The following is a 21,050-nucleotide window of genomic DNA, read 5'->3' on the forward strand; positions in this document are numbered from 1 at the left end:
TCAACTGGGTGCTACTGTAAAACAAAAAGCTGCACATTACAAATGCAGCTGCTCACAAACAGAGAGAACACCTGGGTTAAAGGAACACAACAGAGTATGCCAAGCTAACATGGCCAATCCTTATGAATATATAATTTTGCTGCCTTTGAATTATTAAAAAGGACCTGAAACATTAAAATGACACAGGACAGTTGTAGATAATCATTGGTAGGCCTTGCGAGACAATCTGACGTAATGATGGAAAAACTGTCCTTTCAATTTTTAACCAAACAGTGAATTTGTGCTCCTTTTAATGCACGATAAGTGCGCCGCTGTCGTGAATGATGTATCACTGTCTGTAAGTGTCGACTTTTATTAATGAACCAACGTTCTTCTATTAGTGAAGGAAACAAATGGACTGACATAACTTGCTTTTTTCTCCTGGCCGATCCTGTGCGGAATGACAAACAGCAGATGACACGCGACTGAGATAATGGGGACTTGGAAGTGTCGTTATTGAATGTGATATATTGGTGAGGGCTTTTGCACTTGCAGTTTCCGTATTCAAATAGGATCAGAATCTCTGTGATCTTTGTTCATTTTTCAACCATGAAACCAGGTATGGAAAATTGTCTGCGAAACTGGGCGAAACAGGCTGTTAAAATATCTCAACTTATTTCAGTCAAACCATATTTTCAGCTTCATTATTCCTACACATCATCAAATGCTTCAAATCAGTTCATCCTGATGGTTGTAATTACAGTGTATTTGTATGGAAAGGGGCATCTTTTGCACTTTCAACGGTCAATCGTTTCGATGACATTAAGTCTCCAGTGGGAATATTGGACACTGTTTCATACCCACGTGAGTGACATGGTGGATAGCGGCCTTTAAATAATGGATAATTTTATAGGCTAATGTTTGACAAAATTATTTTTTATATATATATAGCTTCAGCCATTGAGTTTCTTGGATCAGGCATCTCAGCAAGGTGCCAGTGGCTGGTCAGCAGATGTTTTTTGATGTGTTGCTCATTGCGGTTAAAAACTGCACTTGGCAAGCGGGAGGAGACTAAGGTTTGAAACATTTCCACATCCCCAGATGCTCCATCTGGCTGAGACACCACCTGTCACCAGAGCAGAGCATTATACCTGCTCTAATATATTCTGGGTGATTCACGGATGTTTTGAGGATATTTTGGCCCCTGTGTCTCAGTTCCTGGCGGGGTTCCTGACAAGGTCGTGTAAACTCACAGACGTGATGAATCGTGGAGCCGAGTTGAAGTCCTGCTAATGTGGATGTGATGCTTCTGAAATGAACATTCACATCAAGATACGCCTCAGTTCTATTTAGTCATTGTCCATTTATTTTTAATCAAGGAAATAGTCGCAAGCAGAAGTGCAGTCTCTTACTCTGTCACTTTCCTATTTGTCTTCATTTTATGCTTTATGAGAATTCATTGGCATGCAAATGTGTATTGTAATCGCAAAACGACTCCGGATATTGCTTTTTGTCAACAGAAAAAAAAGAAAAACAAAAATGTTTTATCATATTAGTGTGTGTGTGTCTCCAAGGTCAGCAGCATATCCTCCAAACAATTAGTGCAGTGTGAAATGAGTATTAAAATCTGCTTAAGTACCTCTCTGCACCACGGTGTGCACATACCAGATGATTTACAACTCTATAATTAAAGCAATAACCACCTGTCTATTGCCCTTTTAAACCTCTTTTTGGAAGACTGCGTTTTAACCACTTCACAAACTGATGGCATACAAAATGTCATTGACATCAGAATCAATAACAGCAGATTCTGTGCTAGGCGCAAAATGTTGTGCACAAATGGGAGACAACCCTGAGGCAAAAACAATCAAAGCCATCTGAATGATAGGACAGAAGAACACGTGCAAGCTTTAACCAAATCAATGCAGTTAAAATAAGATCCTGTTTTTCTCCCTATTTTTTACAAGCTCGTCGACTTCAGCTGGAACATTGTTCTCCTTTTAGCAGCGTGACAGTGATTGTGAGTGATGGGATGACAGCACACTGAGAGGGAAGAGCCACAGATGTATGCCAGGGAACTTTAACTTGCTCCACAGATTGTCCACAAGCATGAATATATAACATCCTCCAATTAGCTATTCAGCTGTTAAGGGGCTCTAAAAAGGAATGGTAAAACCCCTGTGTATGCTACTGACAGCCACATCTTAAGTCAAATTCAAACAGAAAGCCTTAATAAACACTTAAGATAGATATAGCATTTCCTTAAATCCTTGCTTTTGATCTTCATAATGATCCTTAAGTAATATCACAATGAAGCACAAGTGTGAACTGTCCGTGGTCCTGAAATGACCAGCGACCGCAAAAGAAGAAAGCTAAAGCCAAACATGATGCAGAGGAGACAAAGACATCATCAACATGTGGGGTTTTACAGTACTATAATGTAGCTGACTTGTTACTGTGTGGGGAATCACTATCACTGCCACAGTTACTAATGACTGTAATTTTTGTGTATAGCTATTAGCTTATCAACGGAATCAGAAAGGTTTCCTCTTTTTTCAGGACTCCCGGGAAAAGCAACGCCACGGTCAGGAAGAACTGTGCAGTTCTTCCTGACTTCACTTCCTCCTCTCAGACTATTGTTTTAGAAAAATAAAAATAAAGGACTATCATGTATTATTTTCCCGGAATGTCTTGTTCGTTGTTGGACTGCATCAATTGCCTCAGTAACACTTTGAGCTCATTTGCCCCAAAAATATATGGAAAATGAATCTGTCTGACTAATTTCCATGGAATCAGTTAGACGTGAGTAACTCACTGTGATCACGGTTGGACACAAATTAAGTGTTGAAATTGTACTGACACCTTTATACGAATGATCTGCTCCTTTGTAGCAAGAAAAATGAAATCAACCTGGATTTAAACATCTCAAAGCATGACGGTGATGATGAAATATCAAACTGAACCAAAGTCATAAAGCAAAAAAAGAAGAAAACATAGGCAGAGAAAAAAGAGAAACATAGGCAAAGCTACTGGTTCATGTTCATCCAGAGAGACCTAAGCATTTAACTACCCCCCTACAACTGACATAAAAGCTTAAACAGCATCACTAAAGGTAACACCTAAACCTCCTAGGAAGCAGGTTGTTCTCACTCTCAAAGCCACATGTTGTGCTCAATACTAATCAAGTCAATTCAAAAGCACACTGTTCAGAGAGGCACAGTTGGAGGCTGCAAATCCAAAGTGAAGCATCCAACCATCTTGAAAGCAGCAAGACTTTCCAACGAAAGAGGAACGCTCACATCAGAGAGGAGCTTGTTTTTTTCACAATGACAACCAACAACTGACACTAAAGCTGCAGTCGTGGCGTACGCTTTTACAACAGGGTTAAACATGCATTTAGAAATATTTCTTGTTTTTCACAGTGAAGCAATATAAGCAATTAACACCACACAAAAGGCACGCTCTAAAAAGAAAGATAATTTCACTAATGCCAGCCAACGTGCTTACCATGTCAACATGTTGCATTTCAATTAAGGTTTAATTACTTTATTTCGCCCTCTAACTGTATGCTGCATGCTCTTAGAAAGGAAGGGAACCAAAGCCCTTTTTGGCTCGTGTCATGTTCAAAGACAGCGGACAAGCACTGGAAACGAGCCTCTGTCCCACTCTGCTTAATCTCCTCACAAATCAATGAGGCAAATGAGGCTTGTCATCATTTCACCTATAATTAATTGACCATCCTGTAAGTGTTTAGATGTTTCTACAATTTTGATCGTAAGCAGTCAATATTTATAGTGATTTTATGATCACCCTGACCGGTATATGTGATTGCCAATACTTTCAATAAAAGTCATAAAGGACTGACATCTCTTTGACCTTTCTCCCGCCATCAGTTTAACCAAAGGCCCAATCAATAAAAGCATTCTAAAAAGGGCAAAAAACACAAGCGTGAATGAACAAGATGGAACAAGAATGTGGATTTAATACAGCCAGGGCTTGAAAGAATCACTTTACCATCTCCCCCAATGGCCTGCATAATCCAAACAGATGTCCTGCCCCTCAGTGTGGTACATTGAAAAGAAATATAATAACCTTGTAACAGCATTTCCCTTTTTCGAAGGCCTGCTGGAAGAAAGAGTTCAAGACATTTAAATCAACCATCCAGCTGGTCCATCTGTCGGCAACAGAGACATTTGAAATGGGCGAGTGCTTAGAAGGATTAAAATAGAAACAGAATGTCATTTCTGATTCACAGACAAGATGTATAGGTGGCAATTTTTTTTGGTCACAGCTCTTTCATGCTTGATATGCCTCTAAATCCACCCTCAAACCACCTCTTAACTAGGATCAAGATTACCCTGATTTTCAGACTCAGCATGCCTTTGAGTCAGGAGCAACGCGGGAACAAGTTTTAAGATTTATCAAACGAAAAAAAAGAGGTTTTGATTTCCAAAACCAAATCCTAGCCCCAGCAACTATAATTATTCCTTTTACGGGTCTGAAAACCCAGTTTTCAGATTAGTTCCAATCTGATTACTGAAATCCTATCATTAGAGTACTGAGAAACTGTGTTGGAACTAGATTAGTGTTATCCGGATTCTTTAGCGGGAGCAAACACAAGCCATATGGAACACGCTTAAACAGGTGTACGACAAACACGTAGCTATCAGATCCTTGATAGTCACGCTGCCAGACGAGATAATGTTTAATATTATCTTTTTCATAACTCCGAAGGAAAAGCCTTTGCCCAATTAAACATCCCCAAATCCCTAAAGATCCCCAGAAAACATAAGCGTAAACAAGCGTATTTAACACTTCATTTAAAGCCTCCTGCAAAAAAGATTCAGCGTTCGCTTCCTAAGAAAGCCGATGCTCTGTCAGACCTTCAGCATTGTTTCCAAGGGCACAAAACCAAGGTCAGACTGAAGCAGCCTTAAATGGCAGAACCAACACTTGACCAAGCTGCCATTATTTAACTTCGGAGTCCATTGGCAAGACAAGGCACATGTTGGCGAAAACACAGGTGAGGGCAATGGAACATAAGCTGGGCTGAAGACTTTTTTTCACATTGGTTTTGAATACTGGTAATCTATTATTGCTGTTTTTTCTACGACGTATCGGTTAAATTCATTTTGAGCAACTACTTATAGAAGGAGAAGGACTTTCAGCAAACCATCACCGCAACAGAGCGTTGATATTTTTAGGCACGCAGTTGACATATGGAAAGGATCATCAAGAACACATCAGCCTTGGCTGTCTTGGTTCTAAAAATATCACTTGAAAAACCTGTATTGATGAAACTCTGCTTAATATCACAGCGGCTCACTAACTCATTAAATGAGACCACCGCCTGTGTTTTGATTAAATGATTAAACAGTGCACGTCCTTAAGAGGCTTTTGGGTTATTAACTTATGTCTGAGGCGGCGCGATCAAACCGTCAATACACAGAAGATCCGCGGGGGTCAAATGACTCATTATCATATGTCACTCAGCCCTTTTTGCTGGTAATTGCGTTGAACGGTCTAATGAAAACACTTATTTTCATCCTCCCAAGTGGCGCAGACGGGGCGTGTGACCTGTGATCGCCGGTACAAAGACAGCGACTGTGAAAGCGCGTCGTCACTTTTTTATGTCTTCAAGACAATGAAGAGAGAGGAGTGGGATCCATTCGCCAGTGAAGACCAGAGTCACGAAAAAATGTTGACGGCGGATGTTTTTAGCGTGAAGCGATCCGACGCACGCTGGCAGGTTAAGCCGGCTGTTCAAACACAAGCAGGCGACAGCAGAAAAACGTGACGGCAGTCGGGATGACTGCAAACGTCTCACCGCTGTTACTTTTTTTTTTTTACACCTGTTGTTTTTCCAGTTGATGATAACATCAGGGATTATTTGCTTAAATTGTACATCTCTGAATATGTCAATAGCACCTTCAGGATAAATGCAGTTAGAATACAGGGCAGGAAAGTGCATATTCCACCCACAGATTCTTATGCTTCTTAAAGCAGCGTTATCGTTTTTTTTTTTCTCCCACATATCCTCTATCCTCGAATCCTACCTTAAGACACGATAGATTTATTGAAGGGGAATGGGGAATAAGAATTTAAGATGAAGATAAAATAAAACGGATGGTGGTCGTTTGGTTTGAGCCTACAATCAGACATACATGCTTTGTGCGTGTGTGTGTGTGTGTGTGTGTGTGTGTGTGTGCGCGCGCGCGTGTTTGTGAACAATAATAATTGCTTTCGTTTCAGACAAAGCAGTGATTCAACAGACCTGAAAAGATACTGAAATACAGTTTTTTTGTTTCCCTAAAAATGCCATTTATCTTTCATGAGGAGACTTCTGCAGAAGTGCTCTGCAAACTTTCCCCACTTGGAGGCTTATGTCGATTTTGTGGGCTAATTTGTGCTATGCTCTAGAAATGTCTGGCTCAGTGGAAAAAAAAGAGAAAGAAACAAGGCACTGAGGCCGGGGTGACACAAATGGATCGAAGTCCTTGACTTTGTTTTTGCATGCCCGTAAGCTCCATGAATGCCCTTCACAGGAATATACAGGAGAACATTATGCAGCAAAGCAGCTTTGTGATCAGAAGAACAGCCACACCTCTTGTGGGAACAATGTTGCGTCGCCTTTTTTTTTTGCTGCAATCAAAATAATCATCAAGAAGGTCATCTTGTTAAGAGCACAGCACAACAGCGCGTTGACAAAAAGCGCATTCGGCGTGAGGGATTGAAAAGCTTTAACTGCAGAGAAACTACAGCGGCATGCGGACAATAAATTCTGAACTACACTACCTGCTTTGCCAACAACGGAGCCGGTTCACTGAGCAGCTCGGCTAGATGTGTCTCGACACATAATTTTAACACTTTGTCATCCAGCAACCAAAATGGAACTCGGGACGTGGCGTGCACGGCATCACAGAGGATTTTGATTCATTTCTCGTACACCTTGGCTTTGTTTCAGCCGCTGTTCAGTCGGCGACTGTGTCGGGTGAAAGTAGGGCTGCCGAGACGGGCAGGAGACTCTCCGGAGTGAGGATTCGGGAACAGAAAGGAGGTCCTACTTAAAAATACAGTTAAGGTTTAAAAGGTGCTATGACATCACACTGAGAATCCGTCGTAGCTTTGCACAAGATATTTATATTAATGAAGATAGCAACAGCTCCTGACATTTACTGCTCCCCACTCTATTGCATTTATGCCCTACAGAGTTGATCTCCTTTTGTGTCATCCCACTATTCAGGAAAGTAGGCTACTGCTGAGCACATCCGTACTTTCTCGCTCTCGCTCTCCCTCGCCGCTTTCGACATCGCCACAAGTCTGCACTGGCGAGAATTATAATTTCGACTCCAAACAAGACTGACAAATTTATACACACGCACGGCTGGACGCTCAAAATAAGGGGCCGTGAGGGGTTCGGGGGAGAGTGCTTTGCCACTAGGAATGATTAGCCTGATGGAGAATTAGGGAATTATGGGACTTGGGGGCTCTTATAGGCTGTCATGTCCGACTGCTATAGTCAGTTATGTCACATCCTTATAGTAAAGCCCCATGTACAAATGCGCGTGCGTGGTGGCTTCTATGTCCATGAAGGAGCAGGGCAAGGAGCAGGAGGAGGAGGAGAATGAGGAGGAGCAGGAGGAAGAGGAGGAAGAGGAGGAGGAGGAGGCACTTGGTGTGTCAGACTTGGCACGGGGAGTGGGAAGGGAAACGGAAGAAAATGTGTTCCTACAACGTGACTGCATTCAAAAGGCTGAAAACTGTAATTTGAGATATGAATTCATTACGCGGGCCTCTCGTCAATAGGCCCCGTTAAGGTGATGCAACAGCGCCACTTAGCGTCGCGTGCCGCCCTCGCTCAGGCTCCGGACTCCCCCAGCCTCTCCTCCCCTCCCCTCCTCCTCCTCCTCCTCCTCCACCGACCTCATCTCCCCCATCGCCGCCGCCGTCGGTCCTTACCTTCGGTGTCACAACGCGTGGCTGCAGCGAATGTGGCGTCTCGCAGGTCTTGAGCCTTCTTCTGCGGATGCCGTGCGGTGAACGGTGCGTCTCGGTGCCGCGGCGTAAGGGCCCGCTCGGGCAGCAGCAGCAGCCGCGGCAGCCGTCGTGACCTCTCCGCTTTCTGTCATTTCGGTCCCTGCGCGCTGCGTCCGGCGTCACACCAGAGGAAAAGTGTTCAAACTTAATCTGAAAGGCAGAGAGGCAGAGGGAGCGACAAGACGCCGCGTTTTATCGAGCCGCATCCTTTCGTTGACTTGTTGATTTCCAACTTGGTACTATATAAGGACGCGCGCCCACGGGAAGATGCCTATAGGCGCGCTGGTGTGCTCATGTTGCCGGTGAGTCATGAGCATTTTGGAAGAGTCTAATTTTTAAGATGAAATAAAATAAAATAAAACAAAAACATCTGATTCGGGTCTTTCTTTTTCACGTGCGCGCGTGTGTCTTTTGGAGCTTTTGCGCGCGCGTGTGTGTGTGTGTGTGTGTGTGTGTGTGTGTGTGTGTGTGTGTGTGTGTGTGTGCGAGAGAGAGAGAGAGAGAGAGAGAGAGAGAGAGAGAGAGAGAGAGGGAGACTTTTTGGGGGGGCGGTGAGAATTGGGTTTATTGGATGAAAATTTTGTGTGACGAAAACACAAGTTACACTCGCACGGCAAAATCTGTAACCCCCCCCCCCTTTCCCCCTGTGTGTGTGTGTGCGTGTGTGCGTGTGTGTGTGTGTGTGTGTGTGTGTGTGTGTGTGTGTGTCGGGGAGAGGGGTGGGTGTGAGGGGGGTTACAGCAGCAGCAGCAGCAGCAGCAGCAGCAGCCTGTGGCTCCTGAGCGAAATATTCCCCTCACGCTCCTCTCCTCACATCCTCCCCGCCGCCAGATCATCTATGTAGGGCATGCAGCAGGTTGTGTGTCGGTGGACTCGGCTCGGCTCGGACGAACCAAGGAGCCCCAGCTATCCCGCCTCCCTCCTTGCTCCACTTTGCGATGGAGACTGGAGCGAGTGTGCGCCACAGGGAGAAAAAAAAAATCCCGTTTGGAGAGGAGAGGTGAGGGGATGAAGTGAGATACTTCTAACTCGCCTCAACCAAAATGAAAACAGTCCACCAGATTCAGAAAAAAAAGCCCCGACTCACCCCATTCCCGTGACACATCTCTCCAGGCGGCCAGGTGGAGATGACATTGCAGCCTGTTACTCCATTCGGGGTGCCCTCAGCAAGAGTGGGATTCACATTCACACACGGCTCTCCTCCTCCCGAATTAATCCATCCAGTTCCCCCTACTCAATCCAGCCTCCCGCCCGAGAAGCCCCGCCGCACGGGGTAAATCCACCTGTCTGCGTGCGTCTGAAGACCACCGCCAACAACAACAACAACAGCAGCAGCAGCAACGGCAAGCTCCTCTCCACTAGAAGATCGGCATTCCTCCTTGGCTGAGGGTGTCAAGCAGAGTCCAAACGATCGCGCGGACCGACTGAGGAAAAGAAGGGAGAGAAGAAGAAGAAGAGGAGGTGGGGAAAGAACGGATACGGTGGATGTGCGGGGAATCAGAGACTCTCTACGATCCCCCAAAAAAATAAAAAAAAATAAAAAAATAAAAAATAAAGAAGAAGCGTCGGTTTGGAATCTCCAGCGGCAGCCCCGCGCGCGTTCCGCAGTGAAGGGCTCATGGACAGGTCCGCGCGCCTTCTTCTTCTCCTCCTCCTCCTCCTCCTCCTTCTTCCTCCTCTCCTCTCCTGTCCTCCTCCTCCTCCTCCTCCACGCGCCGCTCGCAGATTCTTTGAGACTGAAGGGGGGGATTCCGTCACAAATAACATCAAACGCACGCATAAAATTCGCGCGCGCACGCACCCCCCCTCCCTCTCTCTCTCCCTCCCTATCTCTCTCCTTCTCCCTCCCCCCCCACCCCCCTGCGCGCACTCACTCACTCACTCACTCACTCTCTCTCTCGTGCCTCTGTTTCTCCCGCCTCTCACGCGCGCCTCGAACGGTTCTCGCACTCCTTTGCGAGGAGGAGAGTGAGATGAAATGAGAGGAGGTGGAGGGGGGAGCACCTCCAAGACACACCGCGAAACAATTGGGAACAAGTTGAAGCGGGTCGAGTTATTTTGGTCGCCTCTCTCTCTCTCTCTCTCCCCCCCGTGGCGCGGCAGAGGTTCGACTCTCCATCGGCCGCCAGAAATAAGGAGGTATTCGACAGCCGTCTCTTTAGCCCACAGCTCGGCCGCCCACGCTTCGCTTCACCGGCTGGAGGTACTTACACATCGGCCTAGTTAATTAAACATATGGGCGACGGGTCTGAATGAGGGGACGGCGGGGTGGAGGAGGGTGGGTGGTGGTGGTGGTGGTGGCCCCCACCATTATACAATATCTACAAGGCAGAGGGTGCTGGCAGAGGGTGGAGGCTTTGGGGGGTATTTCGTCACGTCTCCTCCTCCGAAACAGAAAGAGCCAGGAAAACTTCGCAGCTCGGTGAAAAGACTGAACGTGTCTCCTCCTCGTCTCTATATGTCTCCTCTTCCTCTTCCTCCTTCTCCCGCCTTGTCGGTGATGAATGGTGGGGGAGGGGGTGGTGCGAGAGGTGTCTGTGGCGCACAGCGTCGTTGGCCGTAGAAGGCGTCACCTGGCGCCACCTCGCCGAACGAAGCCCGTGTCTCCGTTTGCGCGCCCCCGCCTCGCCGCGTCCTCGTGGCTCGGGTGTATCTATACGCACTGATAACGATAAAAAAGTAAGAAACGACTCAATATCCGCCACATTACTAACCAAATCTAGAGATCTCCCCTCCCCTCCCCTCCCCTCCCCCATGCAGGCGGCCGCCCCCTTCCATTCCCCCCTCCTCCAAAAAAAAAAAAAAAAAAAAAAAAAATACACCCGATGCTGAATTTGTTAAACGCTGCCAGCGAGATAAGGGGGAGAAACAGAGCCAACCCAGTGAATTACGCCGCCTCTATTAAACATAATTAGCAGATCAAAACTGCAGCGCAGGGGGTCCTCTGGGATCGCAGACACCCTCCACCCTCCCCCTGCTCTGTCACATCTCCCCTCTGAGTGTTGCCTTGGAGTCCCATGGCAGACAGATGGCGTAGATACAGCACAGGGTCATGTTAGCAGGCCACCCATCTACACAGGCTGCCTGCCGTCAAGCAACTTACAAGCGCGCAGAGCAGCAGAAACCGGAGAGCTTATTATTAATGAGCCCTCCGTGGTACCACCCTCCTCCTCCACCTCCTCCTTGTCCTCCTCCCTCTCTCTCTCTCTCTCTCCATCCCTAAAATAAAAATGCACCTGTTGAGGTCCTCCATCCTCCGTCGGAGCTCAGCCTGAGCCTCCGAGGCATGGAATAAAAGAAATACCATTGCGTAACGCAGGCACAAAAGAAAAGGAGATGGAAGAGTGGATGATGGTACCCTTTTCTTTTGAGGAAAAATAATAATTCCTGTGGTTCCAAATAAAAACAGCCCGGCCTTTCCTTTCATGGTATCCCGCTCACTGCCTGCGCGTCCCGCTTTAAGACCATTAGAGGCGTCATGTAGGGATAGCCCCGGCTCAGGACTCCCCTCCGGGGGAACCTTAGAGGATGCTGTTTGATGTAGTCATATTCACTTTTAGTTTGTTAACCAAAACTTGCCCCAAAGGGATGTGTCTGTGCCTGGCTCATTCTATATTTAAACATTATGCAGTTACCAAGGAAATACAATCACACTTACTTCCAGGCCACCATAAATAAGCTCTTAAAAGCTGTACTTTTGGCGATAACCCCATTCTAGGGCATGCTCGCCTGCAGACCTGCTTGGAGTAATCTGGGACGTTACTCTTTTTGAAGGTGGGGCACTGTGTGTTTGTGCATGTGCGTGTGTGTGTGTCTGTCTGTACACAGGCCTGAGGATCTGCCTCATTTAGTAGGCATCTGCCTAGTGTGCACCAGCAGCAAAACATATGGACTATACAATGAGTCAGCCTTGCCCTGTACCGTGGGGCGGCTATTTAGGCACTTTTGGAGGTGGCTATGAGGTCAGAGCTGTTTAAAGATGCGCCCCTGTTTTTTGTTTTTTATAACTGATTTATAACCTTTGGGCCCAGTCGTCATGCATCTTTCATGGGCCAACAGCACATTAAAGAGGAGCTACCCAGTTACCAGGCTGCAGACAATGGCTGGACGGACACTCACATCTGGCTTTCAGCATTTCAACACCTCAGTCATCCAGCTGCCCTTGCACCCCCCTTGCTTCTGCTGGTTGATTTTAATGCCTTCAAATAAAACTATGCCAGTGTGTGAGATTATTTCAACACATGTCGCAGTGTGCCGAGTGTTTGTGTGCGTATATTTTTCATTGCCTAGTTTATCGAAGATAAAAACTAATTCCGCTCAATGCTCTTCGTCTAACAGTAAAAAGCCCAGTATTTCAATATTTATTGAATAAATCCGAGGGAAATACGAAACCAGCAGGAAGGCTGACAAACTGGTAGATAAATAAATAAACAAACAAACACATTTTCGGGGGAAGAGCGAAGCGATTACACAAAGCCTCGAACAAAAATGATGCATTTCCGTAACCATGGCAACTGACTTCTTCTGAGCGTCACCGAATATTTTGGCAGAGTCGCAACCCTGATGTGTTTTTCGGTACGTTCTGCAAGCCGCACCGGACCACGAGTCTTCATTCACAAACAACTGGTCGGGCTCACTGCTGCGGAAAGCCTTTCATTCACAAAATGATGTACAGCATCCCCGCTGATCACACCTACCGTCACGTGCCTGCGCCCCCTCCTCTCCGCCACCTTCCCCTTTCACAACATCCCACCCTCGCTCACGGCTGAGGGAAAAAAGCATGGCCGCTGTCCCTCCGAGCCTACCGGCTGCAAAACTCAACTCTCAACTTTTCTCAAAATTCTGTTGGTTAAAAAAAGCGAGGAAGGGAAGACAAGAAACACTGCGTTTCCATGACAACAACAACTTCTGTTGCGGCACTTGTGTCTTCGGATGATGACGATTAAGGTCACTAAAAATAAATAAACAGTCACATGATTCTTTTATAAATTAAGAAAAAGAAATTGTAGTTTCTGAAGTAATAGACATTTTGAAAAAAAATATAATTTCCATGCAAGTAAAGGCCTTTTGACTTGCTTGCAGGACTTTTTACTGCACTATTGTGGTGCCTGTTGTAAGTATTTCTAGGGAGGAGTTCAACCACAGGGATACTCGCAGTGCCCGTATAATATCGCAACTAGGCGGCAACGCTTTATGCTAATTTTGATGTGCTCTACGATGCAGAAAATGAAAACACGACCTCAATGAAAATTATACAATTGTACGACAATGCCTTGTGATAATTTTAGATGTGCTCTATGTATCGAGTGGTACAGCTGCAGCAATAGCGAATGCAGTGCCCATATAGTGAGGGATATAACTGTACTACCAAGCAACAAAGCTCACGCCAAGTCATTGATGGAAAAATCTCTTTGAAATGTTAAACCTCACAATGATGACGGTCAAGTGCAATTTTGACTACTTTAGACTACCTGGCATCGTGGCGCAGTAGTCTAGCACCATGGTGCAGTGGTTCTCTCCAGGTACTCCGGCTTCCTCCCACAGTCCAAAAACATGCATGTGAGGTGAACTTGGAACTCTAAATTGACTGTAGGGGTGTGTGTGTGAGTGCAAACAGTCGTTTGTCTTTGTTTGTCCCTATTTGGCCCTGCGATAAACTGGCAACTTGTCCAGGGTGTCACTCTGCCTTCGCCCTATGACAGCTGGGATAGGCTCCAGCAGACCCCTGTAGCCATGAGTGCAGGAAGAAGCGGGTATTGTAAATGGATGGATGGATGGAAAGACTCCCTGGCTCTGAAACCTGCACTTTTCAGACCATCTTACAAGAGCATAGCACTGCAAGGCCAGAGGCATAAATGATCGGTCCCATGGGTACAAGTCATCACCTGATTACACCTACATGGTTGGCGCTCTTGCTGGTACATGTATTGACACCTACTTGGGAGGTTTGTATCATCACCCAGTCTTTGACTGACAGCTGAGTTCAAATAAATATCCAATGTAACCGCAACCAAGCTGGTTGGCAAAAGAAGACAGGTGGGTGCGCTGAGCCCAATGACTGACTGATGAGCCTGCGAATCATCTCCCCCCCGTAAACAACGATCTTGCATCCCTTTTCTGTCAGACTATGGCGCTTCCACGGCAAAGGCATCACATTGCAGCCACAGTACACGGCTTTATATAGACCCAGGAAATGAATCACTCCATCAATAAGTGGCAAGGAAATAAACAGAAATGTATTCAAGGTTCTCTATCTGGAACAGAACAGTGTGATAGCTTGCGTTTATCAAGTTAGAGATATTGTCTCTCTCTCTCTCACACACACACGCTCTCTCTCTCTGTAGTCTGTCATCTGCCTCAGCCTCCCTCTCTCTCCTGCACTCTCCACCCTCTCTCGCACTCTCGCCCACAGAGAGTGGGTGACCTGGAATCAGCTCTCCTACAGACTGCAGTGCTTCCCACAGCCAGGCGGCACTACGTAGCGCGCCAATCACAGGCGATCTTTTCGGAGGACCACCCTCTCCACGGCCCAAATTTATGGGCACCTTTGTAGGAACAATCATAGCAAACATTGATGGGTGATTACCTTCTGCCGCAGTGCTGACCACGGGGAAAAGTTCATGAGTGCGGCACTGAAATCAATTAGTCAGGAGTGATGCACTGCTTTGTCTCTTTCACTCGGCCACACCAGCAATTATCTTTAGCCAGAAAAGGTCAGTCAATAATTTGATGATGAAAGGCAAATATGAATTCAGGAAGTTTTGAGACTGGAGAGAGAAGAACTCTTCCAGAAAACTGCCCTCATGGGAACCCCAAAGCAGTGTCTTTTAAAATGTTTGTAACTTCTAAGCATTCTTGTATCCATATGAGTACTTGTATTTTCAAAGGGACCTTATTATGTATAACTCACTTTACCAGCGTTTTTTTTCCAATAATATGTGTCTCTATGCTCAGAAAAATCCAGATATTCTTTTCTTGCTGGCTGCACTTTTCAGAGAGTGTGTGCTTAAACCTACAATTCTGGATATCAGCCATTTGTAATGTCACAAAGAGCAGCGGTGCCTCAGATAACTCTCTGAGGTCACTGGCACCACCCGCAGTCAGATGTTTGATCCAACCCCTGAGAATACCTCAAAGTCTTTTGTTCTCTTCCAAACGTGAAGCATATAACAAGACATCAGTTCTAACTCTGCTCTTTTATACAAAACTATTACAGAGTTGTTGTTTTTTTTATATAACTACATCCTACTCCACTTGGATTTTGCATGTAAGGCAAAGATCCATAAATGGTCCCAATGGTCCCTCCAACATTATTGTCCATCAGTGTGATATTCAAGGGTCTGTAGAATCCAGGAAACTTAAGGGTGCGGGATAAAGCATATTTTGACAAAGTTCAAATATTGCAATTATGAGCGAAACAAAATTCAAGACTTCAGACTCACATTAGCTCATCCCTCTTCACTTCATTACCTTTTTCTTTGTTTCGAATGACAGGTTAGAAGCTGTTTTTTCTTTTTCTATTTTTGTTGATTTATTTTGTTAATTTGATCAAGAAAAGCGAGCTAGCATTAAAATAATTTTAGCATATTTTGAAAAAAACAACAACAAATAGCTGACGAACTTGAGCATCCAAGCATGTACAGGTAAATAACTACAGCTGGGATATCGAGGTCACACACTGGCACCGCTGCCGTGGCATGCACTTGTAAATGAGAGGCATCCTGATTGTTTTGTAAGCAGCCACTGACGCACATGGAAAATATTTGCATACGTGATGTCACCCGGTTGATTTGGGGAGAGACACTTTTTTATGGTGCTGGTTAATTTGCACTTAAAACACCAGGGTGCACTTTGGTACCCGATTTGGCAGTCTGGAGACCACAGTGCTGCAGGAAATCCCATTTGTTTATCAGAGTGTTAAAAATCTTGGGGCGCTCAGAGGAAGCTTTGGGTGCTTATGTCACTGGGGCCAGCGAGCTGGTGCAGTCGAGCATTAAAAATGTTGGATCATATTGCCAAATCAAACTAATAGGCTCAGTCAACAAAACAATTTGGAAAATCTCATCTTCAGGCCGCAACTTTTTATGGCATTCCCCTCAAAGAACATGACTGCGGGGCATATTAAACATTTAGCTCCATCAACAAGGCCCCTGCTATGAATTGTACATATTCATACTATTTTATATTTCTCATATACAGTGAATATACAGATTTTTTTTTTTCAATTTATCAGCCCAGTTTTAAAAAGTCAGTGCTGTAGATTAAACGTCGATTTGACTTGAATCCAGTTTATCTGGGATAATGTCTGATTAAGGGGATGCACCAGTAATTGGACAATAGCATGAACTATGACCATGGCCATTGACCAGCTAGCTTTGTATAGAGTACAGTGATAACTTGGTGGCTCCAATGTGAGCAAGTAAAGGTTATGGGCTTATTTGTGTCATTAATGGGAAAATGGACTTGGATTGGAGAACTAAAAGGAGGAAATAATTGAACCTGAGGAGGACAGAGGGATGCAATTTGCATTTGGGTATCTCCATAATAATCTAGTTGCTAGTTACTCTTGGTGAAATGAAACCTGCATACAGTGCATTGTATACATGCATTATGCTCCCATAATAACAAGACAGATTTTTATATGTTCTGTACTGCCAGTTCTTGAAATACAATAATATCTATTTTCATTTTTAAAAAATGTATTCAAAAATAAAAGATTAAGTTCATTTAAAATTAAAGTTGAAGGACACTTTTGATTCATTACCTGAAGAATTTGAATAAATACGTAATATGCAAGATATCAGATCATTATACCAAATATTCTATACCTTATCATAATAGGAGTACACGTTTAAAACAGTATAATTATTTATGATGAACAACTGAATACTTTCTAATAATGATAATAATGGTAATAATAATGGGTGCTTTGAAAAGCGATTAATAATAATCGCTTTTCAAGGCACCCAAAGCTCTTTACATCAACCTATTATTTATTTATGATGAAATTGTACTTTGAGCCATCACTGAAATATAACAATAAAGCAGTCAGTTTTATGTATAAACATTTTTATTTAAAATGAGCTTTGTTGTCCAATCATTATTACTATTTCTGTTTACCTACAATATACTGCAATGCCGCCTGAATTGATGGATGGTATATTTTTCTGGCTGGATATTTCTCAGGACTCATTTCGAGAATATTTCTGACACACCTTTCTCAGTTGCCGCTGTGGTATTTTCACAGCAAACGTGATCTCATCATTTGTCATCAGTAAAGGCCTCATTAACGCGGCTGCTTGAGAACTATCTCTCTGTCGTGGTGAGCAGCAGTTTTCCTCCTGCTGTGTAATCTTCTTTGACACATTCCACTTCAATGCCCACCAGCCAATATCATCCTCATTACACCAGACCCAGGAGACCAGTAAAACAGACTATTATAGACAGTTAGGCTATACAGTAAGAGCCATATTATCTGGCTTTAATATCTAGTTAGGAATGTCTGCGAGGAGATTTCAATCTGAGAAATTCGATCTTCCGAAATGTGTGTGTGTGTGTGTGTGTGTGTGTGTGTGTGTGTGTGTGTGTGTGTGTGTGTGTGTGTGTGATCGCTGGAATTATAAAAAACTCAAATATATGGTGCATTTGCAGAAGGAGGATTTTATTCGAACGAAGATTTACTATATTTGATACATGTCTACCCTCAAAATACCGATATTTTAATCAGAGAGAAAATGTAACGGAAAGTGATTTGGGACGAGACCTTGATTGTTTATTTATCTCCAGAGGAGCGGCTGATGAAGCAGGGCTTCTATAAATGTTGGCATTGGTAATTTGTTCTTTTGTTTTAATTTCTCAAAAGTGCAGCGCCTGCTTGACCAATAATCTCGTTAAGTGCCATTTCAGCACATTTTCTAAGACAGAGCTGTGAAGTGCCAAGTTCAAAACGAGCTTTGGTCCAAAAAAAAAGAAAGGAAGATTAGGGGGCACATACCACTAATGTTTAGATTCTAATTATCTTAATGAAAAACTCATGTTGAAACCCGATAGTCATGATTGCGGATAAACAACACACACAATCGGCTGAATGCGACAGAGAGTGTGCAGAGGTCTGTGTTTATGAACGATTGAGAGGGTGTATCGAGTGTAAGTAGGGCGAACTCACACCAGCTGTGTCGACTTTATCCCCGGCTTTCTCCAGCTGCTCCCGGCAACACCTAAACACTTGGTTGTCGCAGCGAGAGGAGCTGTGAGCGAGAGAGACAGAGCGTTAGAATTTTTTTTTTTTAACAGTCTTCTCAAAATGTTTATGCCCATTAGTTAATTTCTGGCAGTGCGTGCACGTGTGTTGTGACATTTGCCGCCAGGCAGCGTGCTCTCCTCTGTATCGTGATTGTAATTGCCGTTGCCTCTATATTTCACCCGCTGGCAGCAACACTCAGGCGTAGGTGGGCTGACCATTACGGCTAACCGGGATCAGAAAGCCATCAGTGAGCAACGAGAGACCCCTGCCTTCCACACCAGGAGGGATGGAGGGGAGCGGTGCGGTGCGGTGCGGTGTGGTGTGGAGGTAATTTAATGCATCGCTGCTCTGCATTTCTGCGTCCAGCAACTGTTTCGGTTGCTGTAAACAGACGTGCGTAAAAGACTGACAAAAGGATCAGAAAGGGAAGCTGAAGGAACAGAGTTTTATTTTTTCTGTTGAACAAAAATACAATTTTCCGCTCACCCTCCACTGCAAGAAAAAAAATCTTTAATTTGGTAAAACCACCATCTCAAAAATCTCTGCAGCAAGTTCCTGGACTTTTGACTGGCTGCCAGGTCACTTGGTTTGTTTTTGCCTCCGCTGCCTGCCTACGTGTTTCCACCCTGCATCCTGTCTTTTGACTAGCGGAGCTCTTCTTATGCCGCTATCACTCCTACCTCGTAACCGCTTCTGGGTCTCGCTCCTGCAATTGCTTCAGCAACGCCTATACAGCGATTACGACCGCAATCTCCCAGACATAACAGTGTAAGCAAATGGAGGGGATATTGTTCTGTTTGAGAAATGCAACGCGTATTGATTTTCATTAATCCAGTGCTGTGACCTTTGAGCCCATCATTCCTCCTCCACCCTGTCAACTAGTTGTCCGCGTTGAGGTCTCCCCCCTTTTCCCAGTAATCCTCTACTTGCTTGAGAATCCTACCAGCCCATTTTCTCATCAGCCTCACACAGTAACCCGGCCGGCAGTAATCCCCAACATTTTTAGATTGCCTTTTTTGCAGCCTTGTTTCCTGTATCTAATGCCTGCCGGTGTAGTGATTCTGAACCCTGCAAGTTCTTTTGATTTCTGGCTGCCTGCCTGTTGCCTTCTGGTCATGTTTGCTTCTGCTGACTGCCTACCTGCTGTTGACCTATATCCTGCCTTTTGACTAATAAAACCTGCTTTGTAATACTTCTGCCACCCACCGATTTTGCTCCTGGCCCTCACTCCACAGTTGTTACAGTGATAGCATGTTTTTTGAGCTCCTCAAATTCCCGAAAGGACATGCTACGGAGAGCATGTTATTCCTATCTCCATCAATCCAGTCACTGAATAGCTTTGTCCACATCGCGGTGACAGCAGCCTACAGCGAGGAAGCCCGGTCAACTGCCTCCTCCTGTCCAGTTCCTCCTGATTGATTTTCAATCTTTAGTTAACCTTTCGCTGTCATTGACCGCATTGGCCGATTGCAAGCGTTACTTAAAACTGGAGCATAAAAGAAAAGCTAATTCGGTGTTTACACGGTGGAGTTAAGGCAGGTCCGTCCAAGTCAGCCTTTCTGAATACCTTGTGTGCTCAACGCGCATCAGTATGCAGAGTGCAAGGCAGTAATTTGAAAATTTGCAGCGGTACACTTTCCTGATATTGCGTATAATATGAATAAATGTCTCAGATAGCAGCTCAATTAGTCAAATGTCTGAGTCTGCCAAGTCGGAGGGCACAGGTGTCCCCTCACCACACACCTGTGCTTTGTGTCTAAATGTGAAAATATCATCCCAATTTACCATTTATTTTTTCACAGCACAAAAAAAGTGTTGCAATTTTCTTTCTTTTTAGGTCAATGAGACAGATCAGCTTTCAGTCGGAATCCATTTTTATATTTGACTGCCAAACAGGTGTTATCGCCTTCAGACAGTGCCATTCGAAGATGAAAGCCTGATTGCAGAACCAAGTGATTCCCGGTGATCAAATGATCACCTGCTGTGCAGTAAACAACATCACATCCTCCCTGCTGCCCCTTCCCTCTCAAGTTCTGCTGAGTGGTAGAGATCTAAAGCAGCACCAGTATGTTTAACAGCTCCCTCTCCCTTTTTCTGATGCATTAAGTCAGATAAGTGTTTAAATGGATAACAGAATCCTGTTCAATCACAACATTTACATGCACACAAATACTGCACACTGTTACTCCAAAGAGGGCATTTATACACAGCATGTCCTGCTTCGAATGTTCTGAATTGGGCTTTTATTCAAAAGAAAGCCTTTTGAAATAAAGATATGCAGATACAACACCTCAGGTCTTACGACCATTACTTTGAACATATAAGCAGTGCAATTGGAAAGATTGCTCTGTTTACAGCAACAGCGAAATACACTCCTTATGATCTACAATGTCCAAAACAGAAGGATTTGAAGAGTGTTTTGCAAAATCTGGAGAAGAGATGTAAAAATGGTTCACAATAGGGGCAAAATGACGGCAATTTTGCAAAGGACAAAATGAGAAAGATCTGTATATACAGACTCTCTGCATACAGACTGCTTTAGGTTGCAGCAATGTAAATATACGCACACCTACATCTAAGCAAGAACAGTACCTTAATGTTGGCTTTACAGCAACTTTATGGCTGCATAACAGCATACAGAAAATCTCAACATGTGCTTTGAATCTGTTGGTCAAGCTAATGTTTTGATTCATGACTGTTTATTCCAGTACATTTATCACCACCTGTATAAAAGTCCTGGAGATGGTGTATCATTTTGTTTTATTAATAGATGTTCAATTAGCGGTCACGG

At 44.5% G+C, this 21,050-nt stretch overlaps 1 protein-coding gene across 1 annotated transcript in view; it reads right to left on the reverse strand.

Annotated features, from left to right (window-relative positions):
- Positions 1-9,780, reverse strand: part of grin2ab (glutamate receptor, ionotropic, N-methyl D-aspartate 2A, b) — a 93,786-nt gene extending 84,006 nt beyond the window's left edge. The window contains exons 1-2 of the mRNA XM_076035009.1: positions 9,104-9,780; positions 7,939-8,166 (exon numbers count right to left, since the gene is read on the reverse strand). Of these exons, the coding sequence (XP_075891124.1) occupies positions 7,939-8,166; positions 9,104-9,121 (246 nt within the window). The 5' untranslated portion in view covers positions 9,122-9,780. The remainder of the gene's footprint in view (positions 1-7,938; positions 8,167-9,103) is intronic.
- Positions 9,781-21,050: the final 11,270 nt, after the last annotated feature.

This window comes from Nelusetta ayraudi, unplaced genomic scaffold (genome assembly GCF_046127955.1).
Source record: "Nelusetta ayraudi isolate G7.1 ecotype Tasmania unplaced genomic scaffold, CSIRO-AGI_Nayr_v1 ptg000004l, whole genome shotgun sequence".
NCBI lineage: Eukaryota > Metazoa > Chordata > Actinopteri > Tetraodontiformes > Monacanthidae > Nelusetta > Nelusetta ayraudi.